Source organism: Vigna radiata, chromosome 7 (genome assembly GCF_000741045.1).
Source record: "Vigna radiata var. radiata cultivar VC1973A chromosome 7, Vradiata_ver6, whole genome shotgun sequence".
NCBI classification, from domain to species: domain Eukaryota; kingdom Viridiplantae; phylum Streptophyta; class Magnoliopsida; order Fabales; family Fabaceae; genus Vigna; species Vigna radiata.
Window position 1 is genome coordinate 8,997,747 of NC_028357.1, and position 16,200 is coordinate 9,013,946.

A 16,200-nucleotide genomic window follows, 5' to 3' on the forward strand; every position below is an offset into this window, starting at 1 on the left:
TATTTCTACATATTTAACTTTTAATTGCATCAAGACGATTTTTTTAATGTAAAATAATATATATATATATATATATATATATATATATATATATATATATATATATATATATATATATATATATATTAAAAAGCTTATTGAACTTTAGGTATCAGTGTAATGTCCAGCGTGCAAGGTTGCTTTGAACAAAAGGAAAAAACAAAAACGAAAAACGTTGCTTCGTAGATACTTTTATGGTTTAATCATTTGAATTGATTTTTTGGATGTTGTTTTGAGTTTCTGCGCACTCTTATAGAATAGTAACATACACTTACAATGTTTTAAGACGAGTTTGAAAATGCAGTAGGTATTATTGAAAGTTCTTTAACAATATTTTGGTCTATTATTTATTGTTAGTGTTTGTCCATTTGCATCATCAAATGCATGGATTCATTGAATTATGTTGTGTCTAAGATCACCGCCACGCTTCAAAAGCACTTTTCCCTTCTCTGACTTTTGTTACAACTACTACCACTACAAGGTGCGTTTCATCAACCAATCTCTCTTTTCCTCTCTTCATTTTAGGTATGCAATAGCAATGCTGCGAATTCTTCAATGTCTAAACTTTTGATTCTTATGAAAACTATCTGTTCTTTCTTTTCTCTGCCAAGAATTTTCTTACACAGGATTACCAAATTAGTTTGTTGAAGAAAAGATAATTGTAAGATAATCGTTACTACTACGGTGTATGCTTATTTGTGAATTTCGAATCCTTTACGTATGTCTATGTGGCTCGATGCATGGATAAACAATGAATTTCTTGTTGAACTAAATTTTGTTTTGCTCCATTCTTCACTGAAGATTTGTTGCTGTTTGTGATTGGTTCGTAAAATATCTTCTGTTAGCTTCTTGTTGGGATGGCACGTTCTTCGATGGATGAGATATCAGACACTGGAGCATTTGTGAGATCTGCTTCCACTTTCAGAAACTGGATTTCAAGTGACCCGAATGCGCCATTTCCACCGGAATCAGGGAGGTATCATCTCTATGTATCATATGCTTGCCCTTGGGCTTCCAGGTGCCTTGCTTACTTGAATATCAAAGGACTTAACAAAGCCATCAGTTTCTCGGTTAGTTAGTAGCCTTCGTGCGGAGTGTTTTTCAACTGGAAAGAATACATGCTTAGTTCATTATGCGATTTCATTTCCTGCGTGTTCAATGAACAGGCAGTCAAACCCATCTTTGAAAGAACTAAAGAATCAGACGAGTATAAGGGCTGGGTTTTTCCTGATTCAGAAACAGAGGTCCCTGGAGCTGAACCTGATAGGTTGAATGGAGCAAAGAGTATTAGGGAGCTTTATGAAATTGCAAGTGCTAACTACACGGGAAAGTACACAGTTCCTGTATGGAGATACTATACTCTGTCTTCTTTCATGATTTTTATGATTTGCTTTGCTGGGTAAGCTTTTTTTATTACCAACTGATGAATCTTGATCTGCATAGGTGTTGTGGGATAAGAAACTCAAGACAATTGTTAACAACGAGAGCTCAGAGATAATCCGCATGTTTAATACTGAATTCAACAATATTGCAGAAAACCCCTCTATTGACTTGTATCCCGCTGATTTAAAAGCCCTAATTGATGAAACCAATGAGTGGATATACGATAGTATAAATAATGGTGTTTACAAGTGTGGTTTTGCAAAGAAGCAAGAACCACACAATGAGGTACGAAGCTATTTTTAACCTTTTTCTAGCAACTGTTGGTTCTTTAATGTTTGCACTTGTATGAAAACTTCTGTATTCGGGTGGACTGCGAATGTTTATCTGGTTCTTTTTTTCTGCAGGCTTCAAGACAATTGTTTGAAGCTCTGGACAAATGTGAGAATCTATTAAGCAAGCAACGCTATATATGTGGCCACACACTCACTGAAGCAGACGTCCGCTTGTTTGTCACTCTTATCAGATTTGATGAGGTAAAGTGTACGTGTGGATATTTATTTTAGACATTTGGAAATATCATTTGTTTTTGCTCTAGTTCTTGTGTTATACTTTGCACAATATATGAGAGAGACCAAGGAATTGTATGTTGAGACAGAAAGGAATCTCACACTCTTAAGCTTATACAACATATTCTTCTAACAGTTACGAAGATACAAAGTAACTGTATGTTGGTTGAAGAAAACTTTCACCACCAACATAGAATCACTTTCCTGTCATAGGCTATGCATCCTTCTCAGCTGCTACTTCAGCTGCACGAATAGCACTAAAAATTTCTGCATATGTAGCTGCTTTCACACCAAGATAACGTGTAAAACATCCGAAAAAAGTAGCAAATTTATCGTGGAACAAACCCCATCAGAAGCACCGTCAATATTGAACTTCAACAAATGACAAGGAGGAGAAAAATAAAAAGCAGGAATGACAGAAGGAGCAATACCCAACTTAATAAAGATTCTAAAAGCCTTGAGAATATTGAACTCTTTAATGTTATGCCTCATAGAATAAGAGCATAGATCACGAACCCAATTCACATTAGAAAAAACTTGATTCTTCAAGCTTGAATAAAAGACCTAATGGTTATCTAAACAAATGGAATTACTGCTATACCAAATGGATTCAATTACAAAAAAGATAGCAGCTTTACTCCAGGAGCCGTGATTCTTTGCTACACAGAATGAAGACTGAGCTGTCAATTTGAAACTGTTGGCAAGAACTAAGCCAATGAGAAATTTCGCTGCAAAATAACATTAAAAGAAAAAGTCAGCAACAGTGTGATGAAAACAATGATAGCATCGTGAAACTATAGGCAAACTACATTTAAGTATGTTACAATTTGTAGCAAGCCTCCGAATGAGAAAGGATTTTCAGGGAGGGATGAATTGATCTCAAAGCTTATAACCAGAACCCAAGGATTGGATTGACCAGAAACCAGCTCATTAGCATGCTTCATGGTGAGTATAACATCAGAAGAACCATTCCATCTGGAGTACGCTCTACTGGAAAGACAATATCTCTAGCCGGAACTGGATATCTAGAAGATATGAAATCCAAGTCATACCTCTGACCATTATGTATGAAATCAGAAACCTTATCTGACAACTGGTTGTGCAGAACAATAGGGATGTTCAAAGAATCAACCATAGGTGTTAGGTTTCTTTAGTCAAGAAACCAATCTTTCACTCCTCACAGTACCCACTACACACAAAAGAAAGAATATAAATGTCTATTGCTTATGTAATCAAAGAATGAATTGATTACAATCTTTCCTCAAGGGAGCACACTCCCTCCACAGGGACAACCTCTTGTCAAATACACTAAAATATCAAAAAAGCTCCCCCTACTAGATCCCCTTTGCCTTCTTATAAAGACAACCCACTTCTAACTACCCAACAACAATTAATTCCTAAACTGTTTCCTCTGTTCTGCACCTATTACCCATTATAACCTATCATATTATATCCTATCAATAGGTGTATCAAACATGGTATTCAAAATATCCAAAATGTAAGATCCTACGGGTCTATGATCTTTTTCTCCCACTCCGATCTCGCTTAACTTAAAACTCGCAATTCATTGAATTATTATTATTATATTCATTATCACCAAAAAAGATAGCAAAAGAGTTACTAACAACATGATCCTCCAAGTCGTTATTGTCACTGATATGTCTATCCTCATTTTGTCAAAGAAGAGGTATGTGTCATTGCTTGATCAATATGCCAACTATATGTCACTCTTTTTCTAAAGCAATCAAAGCATTTTTTTTTTCTACAAAATTAAGTCATCATTTTCAGCATGAGAATCCAAATTTGTTTGAAACCTTGCCAGATTATTCATAGCATCAGTGACTGTGTCAGTCACATTGCCAAAGACATTTCTGCTCCAATCAAGAAGCCTTCTCTTAAGTTCTACCATCTTTTGATTCAACACATATATGGGAGACGGCCAAACCAGGAAGTATTCCAAGCATCAGAAACCAACTCACAATCAGCTGTAGCAGCCACAGATCAATCTTTAAGTGGCAAAGAATTCCTTTTGTTTTATTCTGACTGAAAAAGAATAGGAAAGTGACCAGAAAAATATTTAGTTAAAGTATTACAAGAAATACTATTCCAGGAAGCAATCCAATCCGAATTGCAGCAGGCTCCATCAAGGTGTTTGCCAATCCTAGCAGAATCAACGCTTCTGGGAAAATGATACAGATGATTCTCATCTATCCAAGCTCCAAATTCTTTAACAGGAAGCCTAGCCACAAAATTGGAACCTCTATGCTCATGACTACCTCGAACCACATTGAATCACCGATAAAAGATCAAGGACCAGGATTAGAACTCATAACCCTTGATTAATATGTAGAATCATAGATGATAGCAATATGATAAGTGACTTTAACTGCAAAAGAAAGGGACAACACACATTGATCAAAACAGCTCAGCTACTTAACATGATTAGTAAAACGCCATATATTTGAAATTTCCCTATTATTGAGTATACAACTGAAAAATTTAAATATCTCCAAAAGTTGATCATAAATTATCAGTGCTGACAAAGGGTTCAGCAAGAAACAGAAACGTTGGTAGTGAGATGAACAAATCTTTTTGAGAGCCAATTAGGACTTCTTATTCCCAATGCCCCTAATATTCCAAAATAAAGCTTTTTCCATTTGACAATATTGAGATTTTCAGCCCTAGCTTGCGTCCAAATGAGCAAAGCCTCCTTTTAGAACTCAAAATTAAATCAAATCGCAGGTAGGCCCAAGTTAGTGAGTCTGTGTTTCAAGACCATTTTTCTTGAAAAAATATGGAGTTTGTCCTGTAAGTGTTATTGCATTTCTATCGTGAGATTAAAAACTCAATTTTCTAACCGGGCTTGGAATGTTACGTAGTTGTGGCTCTGAGTGTCGTCTTCTAAATGTAAACATAAAGAGAAGAAATAAATTTTCTATAGTTCAGAGTAGTCTGATTTTCCTGCTTTTTGTGTAGTACTTTACTCTGAATCAGACCAATGAAAACAAATCATCTGAATTAGTTCATTGTTTTATAGTGGCTATAGATGATGAGAAAAATACAAACTTCTCTCTTCAAGTAATTGAACTCTCTTATAATTGTAGGTTTATGCAGTTCACTTCAAGTGCAACAAGAAGCTGCTGCACGAATACCCAAATCTTTTCAATTACACTAAAGACATTTTCCAAATTCCTGGCATTAGTAGCACAGTGAACATGGAACATATCAAGTTGCATTACTATGGAAGCCATCCTACTATCAATCCATTTGGTATTGTTCCTGTTGGGCCAAATATTGATTATTCTGCTCCTCATGACAGAGAAAGGTTTTCTGCATAGGTGGTTGTTTTGTATAATTATAAGATTTTTTGAGAATTTTCCTGTATCTTCCAAGTGAATTGCTTTGTTGAAAAAATGAAGAAACAACGATGCTTTGTTGAAAAACGTAATTTCAAAATAAATTGAGGCAGGTCTCTGAGTGTGAGTATACCTCTAATGTTAGAATTCTTCTGTGATCGAGCTTCATTGATTTGTTTGTCAAAACTGTTTGAATTGTAGCCAGACACATCCCACAATTCGTATTACTGTCTTATTATTAAATGGTTTGGAAAGATCACCTGTATTTGGTGTTGAAATTTGAGCTCGACTATTTAGCTTGTTGAATCTCGTGTAGGGTCAGACTGCTTTGGATCTAAAAGAAAATGATAAAAGTGAGAGAAACTAAGGTACAGTGATATAAACCTGTAGGAAAGAACTTGAAGAACAGAAATTCACCTGGAAAGAGTGCCATATGATCAACTAGTTCTTGTTGTAGTTATTATTATCAGCTGACATACCAGATTATTATTTCTATGCAATTAAATAGTACAATTTTTTTTTTACAAATAATAAAGACAACATAGGGTTAAGAAAATGCTTTATGAGTGTTTTTTTTTTTTTTAATTTAATTGACTCAAAGTTTGTTCCTTATTTTTAGGATTTAGTTAATTTTTTAATTATGAGTTAGAGGACTAGATTATAGTTAGGATAAAATTGTTAGTGGATAATTCCTCTTTCAAGTTTTAGATATGGTAATGTTTCTCATTATTTTACAATCAATAATACAGAAACATTTAGCTTGTTTTTTGATTCTAAAAAACCAAAAATTGGTATCAAAGTCCTTTTCTTGATAGACATGTGAGAGAAAAATCTAAAAGCATGGAAGGAGATTCAAAATTTTCAACAATAGCAACATCAATCTTTGATGGTAAAAATTATCAAATTTGGGCGGTATGAATGGAATCCTACCTAGAAGCTCTGGATCTATGGGAAGTAGTTGAAAATGATTATGAAATTCTTATGCTACCTGGCAATCCAACAATGGCTCAAATCAAGAATCACAAGGACAGAAAACCAGAAAAGCTAAGGCAAAGGCGTGCCTCTTTGTTGCAGTTTCATCAACCATTTTCACTCGAATCATGTCTTTAAAGTCAGGCAAAGCCATATGGGATTATCTCAAAGAAAAATATGATGGAGATGATTGAATTAAAGGCATGCAGGTGTTGTATCTCATTAGAGACTTTGAATTGCAGAAGACGAAGGAATCTGAACTATCAAGGAGTACGACTTTTGAACATAGCAAACAAAGTAAGATTGCTTGGTTCAGAATTTAAGAACTCTTGTATTGTTGAAAAAATTTTGGTTACAGTATCTGAAATATTTGAAGCTACCATAACCACCTTAGAAAACACTAAGGATCTGTCCAAGATCACCTTGGCATAGTTGCTGAATTCCTTGCAGGCACATAAACAACGAAGGGCCATGAGAGAAGAAGGCTTTCTTGAGGAAGCCTTGCCTGCTAAACATGAAGATAGTTGGAAAAACAAAAAAAAAAGGAACCAACAACCAAATAGAGAAGGTGTTGTCATAAATGAAAGCAAAGCAGGGGAAAGTATCCTCCTTGCAAGCATTGCAACAAGATGGGTCATCCTCCATTTGAGAAGGCCTAATGCTAAATGCACCAAGTGTAATCAACTTGGGGATGAATTTATCATATGCAAGAACCAAACTCAGCAGTAGGAAGAAGATGCTCAAATTGCAAATGAAGAGGAGGAAGATCAACTTTTTGTTGCAACCTGTTTTTCAGCCAATGCTTCAAGCAAATCTTGGCTAATTGATAGTGGTTATACTAACCACATTACCTTTGATTGGGCACTCTTTAGAGACATGAGGCCAACTGATGTCACCAAAGTCAAAATAGGCAATGGTGATTATATTTTAGTCAAAGGAAATAGGACAATTGCAATTACAAGTTGTGCAAGCACAAAATTTATTCCAAACGTTCTTTTCGTTTCTGAAATTGACCAAAATTTGTTAAGTCTTGGTCAACTGATTGAAAGAGGATTTAAAATTGTTTTTGAAGACAAAAATACTTGATTAAAGATGCAACTGGTCAAGATATGTTCAAGGTAAAAATGAAAGGGAAAAGCTTTGCTCTAAAACCATTTGAGGAGGATCAAGCTGTTTTCTCACTTAAGGAAAATGTGAGAAGAATCTGGCACAAGAGGCTAAGACATCCTCATCATATGTTTGGTACAAAGAGTTTCTCTTATTTTGCAACAATGGCTGTAACATTAGTTTTTATCCTTCTCAATGTGGTTGTGGTTTGCCATGAAGGCAAAACAATTACTTTCATTAGGAAGGTCGATATGGCTGAGGACATGCCCCTTCACAGTGATGTATTTGCTGCCCTTTCTAGCTACAATGCTCCTCAGCAGGTTCATATAATAATAGGTGACCATGTGGGAAGGGCCATGATCGTATCATGGGTGACCATGGATGAACCAGGAAACAATTTAATATGTTATTAGAACGAGGTGTACGAGGAAGACCTTCTTGATTATGAAGACGAAGAAGAGAAGGAGCATAAAGGTGCTAATAAAATCAACAGTGAATCTCTTAAAAAGAGTTACGTTGGAATTCACGGTTCAAAAACATTTTATTGAAGCCAGATACACCCTTCATAGACTTTTACAACTCCTAAAGCAAGGAGGAATGTTAAGAAAATGTTTTAGAAGTGTTTTATTTTTAGTTTAATTGAGTCAAACCTGTTTTTTATTTTTAGGATTTAGTTAATTTTTTAATTATGAATTGAAGTAATAAATTAAAATTAGAATAAAAATATTAATGAGTAGTTACTTTCTCAAATTTTAAATATTATAATATATTTCATTATTTTACAATTAATAATACACAAGCATTTAGCTTCAAGCGTTTTTTTAAAAAACCAACACGGAGAATAGAGAAAATGTGGGTTATATGATGGAAACATAGAAAGAGGGAGAGAAAAAGAGTGGCATTAAACTGTTAGGAACTCTCTTCTCTCTTCCTTGTACCACTCGTCTTATTTTTGTTCTGTGTCCTATTGTGTACTGAAAAAGTTGTATAATTTTTTTTGTTACAATTGAGTGAAAATTTGTAGTTTCTGAGTTTGCTCTGTTCTAACATAATTTGTAACAGTGTATTAGCATGCTTCAAATCTATAGAGTATAAAATCATGATGGTATGAGAATTTTAGCTTCACGAAATATCAAAGATTTATTATACAAAAAAGTTTGTAATTTATTTTATTTATATATATTATATATATAAAGAAAAATACAATACAATATCAAATATCATAATATCTCATTCTTTACTTCTTAAATTCTAAAGTAAATAAAAAATATTTTCACTTTTATGTAAAAATATTTAAAAAGAATTGAAAGATTCCTTAAAACTAAATTCAAACAAAAGATATTTAGGCCAGCAAAGTGACAATTAAGCTATTGTTACAAGATTGTGAAGCGTGATTATAAATCCCTTGAATGAAGTCTCCATAAAGTTTTATTCCAAAAGGGGTAGGGTTTATAAAAATTCTTAACCTGTTTAGAGAAAAAAAAAATAGTTGAAATATGTGATAAATGATGTCCTGGAACACGAAAAGAATATGTGGAGAAAAATAAAGAAAATGATATGAAAGATGAAACATCATTTGTAACAATTGGATTAATCTTATTATCATAATTCACTGGATAGTAGAGTTTTCCAATTCTTCAAGGAATGTTTCTTCGACTATTATTCATTGTTGACGAATGTAGTTTTTTGATTAAGACATTTTCTTTTTCTTTTCTTTTCATGTGTCGCTCATTTTTACTATATAGGGACAATTTTTTGACCTTAAAAACTCAGTATGACCTTCTATGCAAATTACGTAATTAATTCTTTGACCTTCATAATATTGTGGTGTTTTGGTTTTCTTTTATTTTTTTTTTTCTATCTGGCTTTCATCATCCTTAATTTATTTTTTTCTTTTACTTTTTATTCTGGTTAATTATCCCAATTAACTATAATAGTCATATGACACATCTACATAGTTATAAACTCAATATTAAAAACAAAAAGTAGTGTCTTTATGATGAAATAAAAACTACACTAAAATTGATTTATATTTTCGTGGACATGTCATGCATATTTGTGTTGGTTCCAATAATTTGTTCGAAAAAAATTGTTAATCCAGTTACTTTTAATATTAACCATTATAAAAAATTCATAATAGTCAATTAAATATAATTATTTTTTAATTGATTTTATTTTTTTATTATGAGTGTTTATGAATGTCAATTTGGGTTATTAAATATAGAAATATCAAAATATAGGTCGGTGGATCGTCCTCAAAAACTATAAAACACATAAATATTTGTTAGGTTTAACATGAAATCACACTTAGACAGTTTATCATACAACTTCTTCTCTCTTAATACTCTAAGTACTGTCTTAAGGTGATCCTCATGCTCCTCCCGAGTAAATAAGTATGTCCTCTATAAAGACAATAACAAATTTATCTAAGAATGACCTGAAGATTTTGTTCATGTAGTCCATGAATATGATTGGAGCGTTAGTCACACTAAATGGTGTAACCACATACTCATAATGACCATATTTGGACCTGAAGGCAGTCTTCTGCACATATCTTGCCTTGACCAGAATCTGATGATAACCTGACCTCGGGTCTATCTTGGAAAACATTGTAGCTCCATGCAGCTGATCCATCAAGTCGTCAATCCTAGGCAATTGGTACTTGTTCTTGATGGTTAGCTTGTTCAAGTGTCTATAATCCACACACAACTTGGAGCTACCATCCTTCTTCTTTACTAGCAACACTGACGCACCACAGGACGAGACATTAGGCCTGATGAACTGCTTCTCAAGCAAATCTTCAATCTAATTCTTCAACTCAGACAATTCCACTAGGGCCATCCGATACGGAGCTATTGATACTGGTCCTGCTCGTAGCACCAAATCAATAGAGAACTCAACTTCTCTCTGAGGAGGCAACCCTGGTACTTCCTCAGGAAGCACATCCAAGAAATCACTCACAACAGAGTGATCTACACTCTGACCACGTTGCTCCACTTCCATGTGAGTCAGCACAAGAAAGCAAAAAGAACCATCTTTCAACTCTTGATTCAACTGACCTGAAGACCTCGACACTACAACTTCTACCTCTAGAAATACCAACTTCTTCTCACCATAGTCTATGAGAATGTGATTGACAGACAACCAATCCTTCCCAAAATCACCTCTAGTTCTTGTATAGGTAAACATATAAGATTCACTCGGAATCTATGCCCCTCAACCTCAATTGGACACCTAGAACACACCATAGATGTCCTGACCAAACCAGCTGTTGGTGTAGACACCACTAGATCACACCGTAGCTCTCCAACTGACAAACCCAATCTCTCTACACAAGCCTCAGACACAAACAATACCACACAAGATTTACCAAACAGTAAACAACTATCAACGATAAGGTTACCTAAATTAATCGCTTTTGATCCTGATATAGCATAAATCCTACCAGCTACCTGTGGTCTGCCACCACCCCTCTAAACTGATATCCCCGCCTGATGTGACTGCGGACCTACCCTCTTGACTGTAGGACAATCCCTAGCATAGTGGCCCTCTCTCTTGTAGAGGTTGCATCTCTTGAATACTGACAACTGAGGACAAACCGATTGGAGATGTGGCCCTCCACATAAGTAACACCTCACAGCACTGGAAAACCTGGACTGCCCCTGATGAAATGAAGGTTGGGAGGATGAACCCTTAGACCCAGAAGAGGATGGTCTAGAATAAGGGTCCTCCTAGAATTGGAATCGCCCCTAAACACCACTGGTCCTCTAATCCTTGGTGGTTGGCTTTGCTGGCTGTCCACCTCTCTCTTAGTCTTCTCCAATACCTTGGCTCTTTCCACCAACACTCCTTAATACATAGGCTAGCCACTAATAGTTTCACGTCACCCCTCAAACCATTCTCAAATTTCCTGCATTGCCACTCCTTATCCATGGCTAGGTGTGAAAACAAACCAGGTGTTTGAACCTGTCAGCATACTCCGAAACAAACATATTTCCTTACACCAGCTCAAGGAATTCATCTTCTTTGGCAAAACGGACACTATCTGGAAAATACTCCCTATAGAACTTCTTCTTGAAGACTTCCCAAGAAATCTGAATACCAGTACTCTCCAACAAGGACCGAGTGTTGCTCCACCAATGACTAGCTTCCCCAGATAACAAGTATCCTGACAAAGCCAACTTGTTCTCATTTGGGAACCTCTTAGCATTATAGATTCTCTTCATATCATGGAACCACTAGTGTGCTTCATCTGGACTATACTTGTCATTGAACTTGGCGGGGTGGTGCTGTAGGAAGCTCTCCAAGCTCCATTCTTGAGAATGACTAGATGAAGAAGGACCCATTGTAGCCCTACCACTTACAATCAGATCCATGTACTGCCTCTAGGATGTGTCAGCTGACACCCTAGCAGCTTCCAAATATTGCAAGGCTATTGTGTTCTGTTGCACCAATGCAGCGTTCTGTTGCTGCATAGCAGTCAACACTACTTCTATCATCCTCATCATATCCGGTGCATCAAGATGTGGGGGTGGGGGGGAGGAGGCCTAGGTGCCATCTTCTACTTACACAGAGAGAGAAACCATCAGTCTAACTCAAAGAAACAAGGATAACCACTAGGCATAGCTAAGAGTACACAAGCACAAGTAAGGCACACTCATAACCTACATGATTTCTAAGGAAAGAATTGCTCTGATACCATTAATGTAACATCCCAGAAATATAGTATAAATTATATAATAGTCGTCACAAAAATAATATAAAAGAACAATTGTAGACCAAGATACAAAGTATAAACTTTACAGTCATCCCAAAAATAACTGTAGAATTTAAAACTTTAGATACGTAAGAGTATCCCAAAACTATACATCCAAAAGCAAATAACCTATTAAACTGCACAGTAGCATCGACGCCTTCCAAAGCCTGCTCCAGGGGCATCTCACATTCAACGGATGATCATTGCAAAAGAAAACACCACACATACAAAAAAGCAAATACAAGCAGAAGGGTGAGCTAGATATACAAGAAACTATGCAATTTAATAGCACAACATACACATTAAATCAAGCAAAGTAACTAAGTCACACATCCTAGCATGTTATATTCTAGACTTGACTTGTCCGAAATTAGAATGATTGTCGAGCTATGGCGAGTCGTGCACTCGTGGTGGCCTCTACTACTTTGCAAAGCCATTGCCAATGGGTTTCACCCTACTACACTCACGAGGTTAGTCTGTTCCGGGTCTTGAGGCATACTGGAAGCCCCCAAGACTAAGATCTCCTACTACTTCTCACGACATGGTTCAATTCTTTCTACTTGAGAATGAAAGACCATTGGAGTTTCAGGATAACCTCCAAGACTGAGCTATTGCATTCATTCTAACAACCTGGAATCTCACCAAGAGATTCTACTTTGAAACATACACCCATGAAGATCCTCAATTAAATAATATCATAAACATCCTCAATTAGATAATATCATACACCCTTAAACACACTTCACAATCCATTCAACACACAACATAATGCAACTTAAGAAAAAGAAATAAATAGCAACTAAACTCAGACCTTTCGCTCAACGCACATTATTCGCAGAGCGAGACCAGGATTTTCTTGCACAGCGAGACAAGTCGCGCTGTGCAAATTAACTCACAGAGGTATCAAACCTCAAAACCTTGCATAGCGCCCCTAAGTCTCTATGCAAAAGACCAAACAAAGACCAAACTCCTTAAACACTCGTTGTGCACCCCCTCTCACTATTCGAATTAAACTGGCAGTGATCTCAAGCCACCACCAGTCGCACAGCGCCTTGAATCCCTATGCAAATCACCAGACAGAGAGCAACCTTCCCCAACCATTCGCACAATGCCCTAACTCGTTGTGCGAATGACCAGATAGAGAGAAACCCTCTTAAGCCATTCACACAGTGCACCAATTCGTTGTGCGAATGCCCTGGCAGAGAGCACTTCGCTATGAGGACTCGCTGTGCGAAACCATTTCGCTCAGCGAGTCTGCATAATCTGAAAAACGAAATTTTGCAAAATTATGCAACTCATATACCACTTACCAATTCCAACTAATTTTGCAAAATTATGCAACTCATATACACTTAATTAGACTTGTCTAAGTGATTCTAAACCTTCCTAACATCAATCTATAAAGTTTGTGAATCAATTCTTGCTCTAAAAGATCAAATTCATCAACTTAGGGATCTAAATCCTAATCTACCACTTTGAACATGTTTTTGACCATTTGAATGACTTAAACAAGTCACATTTGACTTACCCAAACTGTCCCAACATACCAATGGAGCCCTCAACTCCTAGTTCTCATTTTCACTACCTCACTTCCTCCAAAATGACTCAAAACACACCTAATTCACTATATTTATTGTCTAATCACTATTACAATAGATTACTCCCATCCAATATTTTCAATTACAGCTATACACCTCATCCAAATCAATTCATAATCACCAATTCACAGCTTCACAATTTGGCAGTTCAGCACATATAGTATAATATACTAAAAACCTAAATTTAACTGAATCAGTACAATAACACATAAATCATCACACATACATATCATACGACAAATTTAAAGAAAAGATCTAACTCCCCTTACCTCAGTTAAACACTGCCCAATTCACAAAAACCCCGATTAGAGCTTGTGCAGCAAGGAAACTCTACGGAAACCTACAACTCACCAATTGGTGATAGGAATTCAACTTTAAAACCGAAGTTGAGCTAAGAATTGAAGAGAAAGGACACAAGACACATGCAACCAGAATCTGCTGCATGATCACAGCCCAAAATGTATAGCAGAACAAGGGAAACGACTTACTAGCTCAAAAACAAGAAACTGATAGGTCAAAATCGTAGTCGATGCCAGGATCGTCTATGCACCTCTTGATCGTCGAATAGATAACTCAATTGAGAAAAAATCTAGAGAGAAGGCAGAGAAGCTTTAGGTGAATAGTGTTCTAGAGAGATACAAGTTTTTAGATAATGAACCGGAATTTAGAAAGTTCTATTTGTATTATAAGTTTAATTTATAATAAAAATGTTCATTTCATTATTTTAATACACCGATCTACTCTATTATTCTATTTTCTAAGTTCTTCCATTAATTTAAATTAGAAAAAAAATATTGGATTAACTAAACTTAATGTTGCCCATCATGTAACACCAATTTTCACATCTCTATAATAAACACAAGTTTTTTTCAAAATAAATTTTTATTCATATGGTAGAAAATGGTGAAGAAAATATGCGAAACATTGTGGCTATTATTAGTCATTGACTAGGTAGCTATATGTGTAAGGCTTCTCGTCTGAACACGTATGTGGTAATTTATAGTGCAAATATGACCATTAATAAATGTGTGGTAGCTGAAAAAAGAAAATGATGGGGTTAGGCTCAGTTCTTCTCATGGATAAATTATTTTACAATAATATAATATGCTCTTATTCTATAAATCTGTACACACAAAAAATTCAGAACCAAATTTTGGTTATATATAATTTCTGTAATATGTTAATATAACTATGTAGATGTCTTATATTAGTAATCAAATTATACATTGCGTATGAGTTAATTCATACTAATGTAGAAATGAACTCAATTTTTTTTAAAAGATATTTCACTTATTAAAAGATTAAATATTTATTAGTAAAAAAAGAATTTCTTTTATAGTACTCTAAGTTTTTAGTGTGAGGGATTTATTTTGTAGTATTCTAGTTTTTAGCCTAAAAAAGTTGTCTTCTAGTACTTCATTTTTTTAGCTTCAAAGAGGCTTTAGAATTTTTCTATAAATGCAATGCAATTCTGACATAGAAATGGGATCTGAATTCTGACTTGAAATCATTACTCTTTAAACGAGAACTATTGGTCTCCAATGGATCCGATAAAACATTTTCCGACATCCTTCCTTTTATTACGTAATCATTTATTCTATATCTTTTTATTATTTTTCTCAATTTAAAAGATTTATAATTTTAATATATATATATATATATATATATATATATATATATATATATATATATATATATATATATATATATATATATATATATATATATATATATAACGACATCAATATAGATAATATTGAAAAGTAGTGAATACCAGAATTTGGAGTATTTGGATTACAATCATCCATATAAACTCAGAATTTAAATTTTAATAAAAGAGGTCTAGACTAAAAACTTAAAGAGAAAGAGTATTTCAAAATAACATCATGGGAAAGAAAGAAGTCCTAAGGAAGGCTAAGTTGCAGCCTCGTCATCGCCTCTCACACTTACTCCAAGGAAATCTCCTCAACATCTGCTCATATCCAAGTGGATCATTGTAAAAGAAAAAATACACAAGCAATAAAACCAAGCAAGGGTGAGCTAGGTATAAAAAGCATGTTATACAATCACTCACAACATGTAAAGTTCATTCAAAAGATACTAAAAGACACTACAAGAGTTGTTACATTATAAACCGACTTGTTCGGACTAGAATGATTGTCGACCTATGGCGGGTTATGCACCCGTGGTGGCTTGTGATACTTGGGTTCCCCACCCTGCCACACTCACGAGATTAGTCTGTTCTGCGCCCTGGAGCATATTGGAAGCCTCCAAGACTAAGACCTCCTGTTGTTACTCACTACATGATTCAATCCTCTCTACTTGAGAATCATTGATCATTGTAGTTTCAGGAAAACCCCCAAGACTGAGCTTCCATGCAATCATTCTAACACTACAAGGGCACCACCATGTATCCTCTTCTT

The 16,200-nt window shown here is 35.1% G+C and overlaps 1 protein-coding gene across 6 annotated transcripts; it reads left to right on the plus strand.

The window, feature by feature from the left end:
• Positions 1–310: 310 nt before the first annotated feature.
• LOC106768947 (glutathionyl-hydroquinone reductase YqjG) lies at positions 311–5,622 on the plus strand. Of its 6 annotated transcripts, none has more exons than XM_014654348.2 (6): positions 311–520; positions 885–1,109; positions 1,206–1,382; positions 1,483–1,707; positions 1,827–1,955; positions 5,093–5,622. In XM_014654348.2, exons 1-6 carry the CDS (start codon positions 440–442, stop codon positions 5,324–5,326), a joined length of 1,071 nt encoding a protein of 356 aa, XP_014509834.1. In that variant the 5' UTR covers positions 311–439; the 3' UTR covers positions 5,327–5,622. The 6 variants fall into 6 exon arrangements, with proteins under 6 accessions (XP_014509834.1, XP_014509836.1, XP_014509838.1 ...); XM_014654350.2 differs by having other exon boundaries at positions 397–520; positions 841–1,109; XM_014654352.2 differs by having other exon boundaries at positions 457–564.
• The last annotated feature ends 10,578 nt before the right edge of the window (positions 5,623–16,200 follow it).

Coding starts and splice junctions, on each gene's coding strand:
- LOC106768947 (XM_014654348.2), top strand. CDS start 440: ATGTTGTGTCTAAGATCACCGCCACGCTTCAAAAGCACTTTTCCCTTC. Junction 521..884: donor ACAACTACTACCACTACAAG/GTGCGTTTCATC, acceptor ATCTTCTGTTAG/CTTCTTGTTGGGATGGCACG. Junction 1,956..5,092: donor CTCTTATCAGATTTGATGAG/GTAAAGTGTACG, acceptor TTATAATTGTAG/GTTTATGCAGTTCACTTCAA.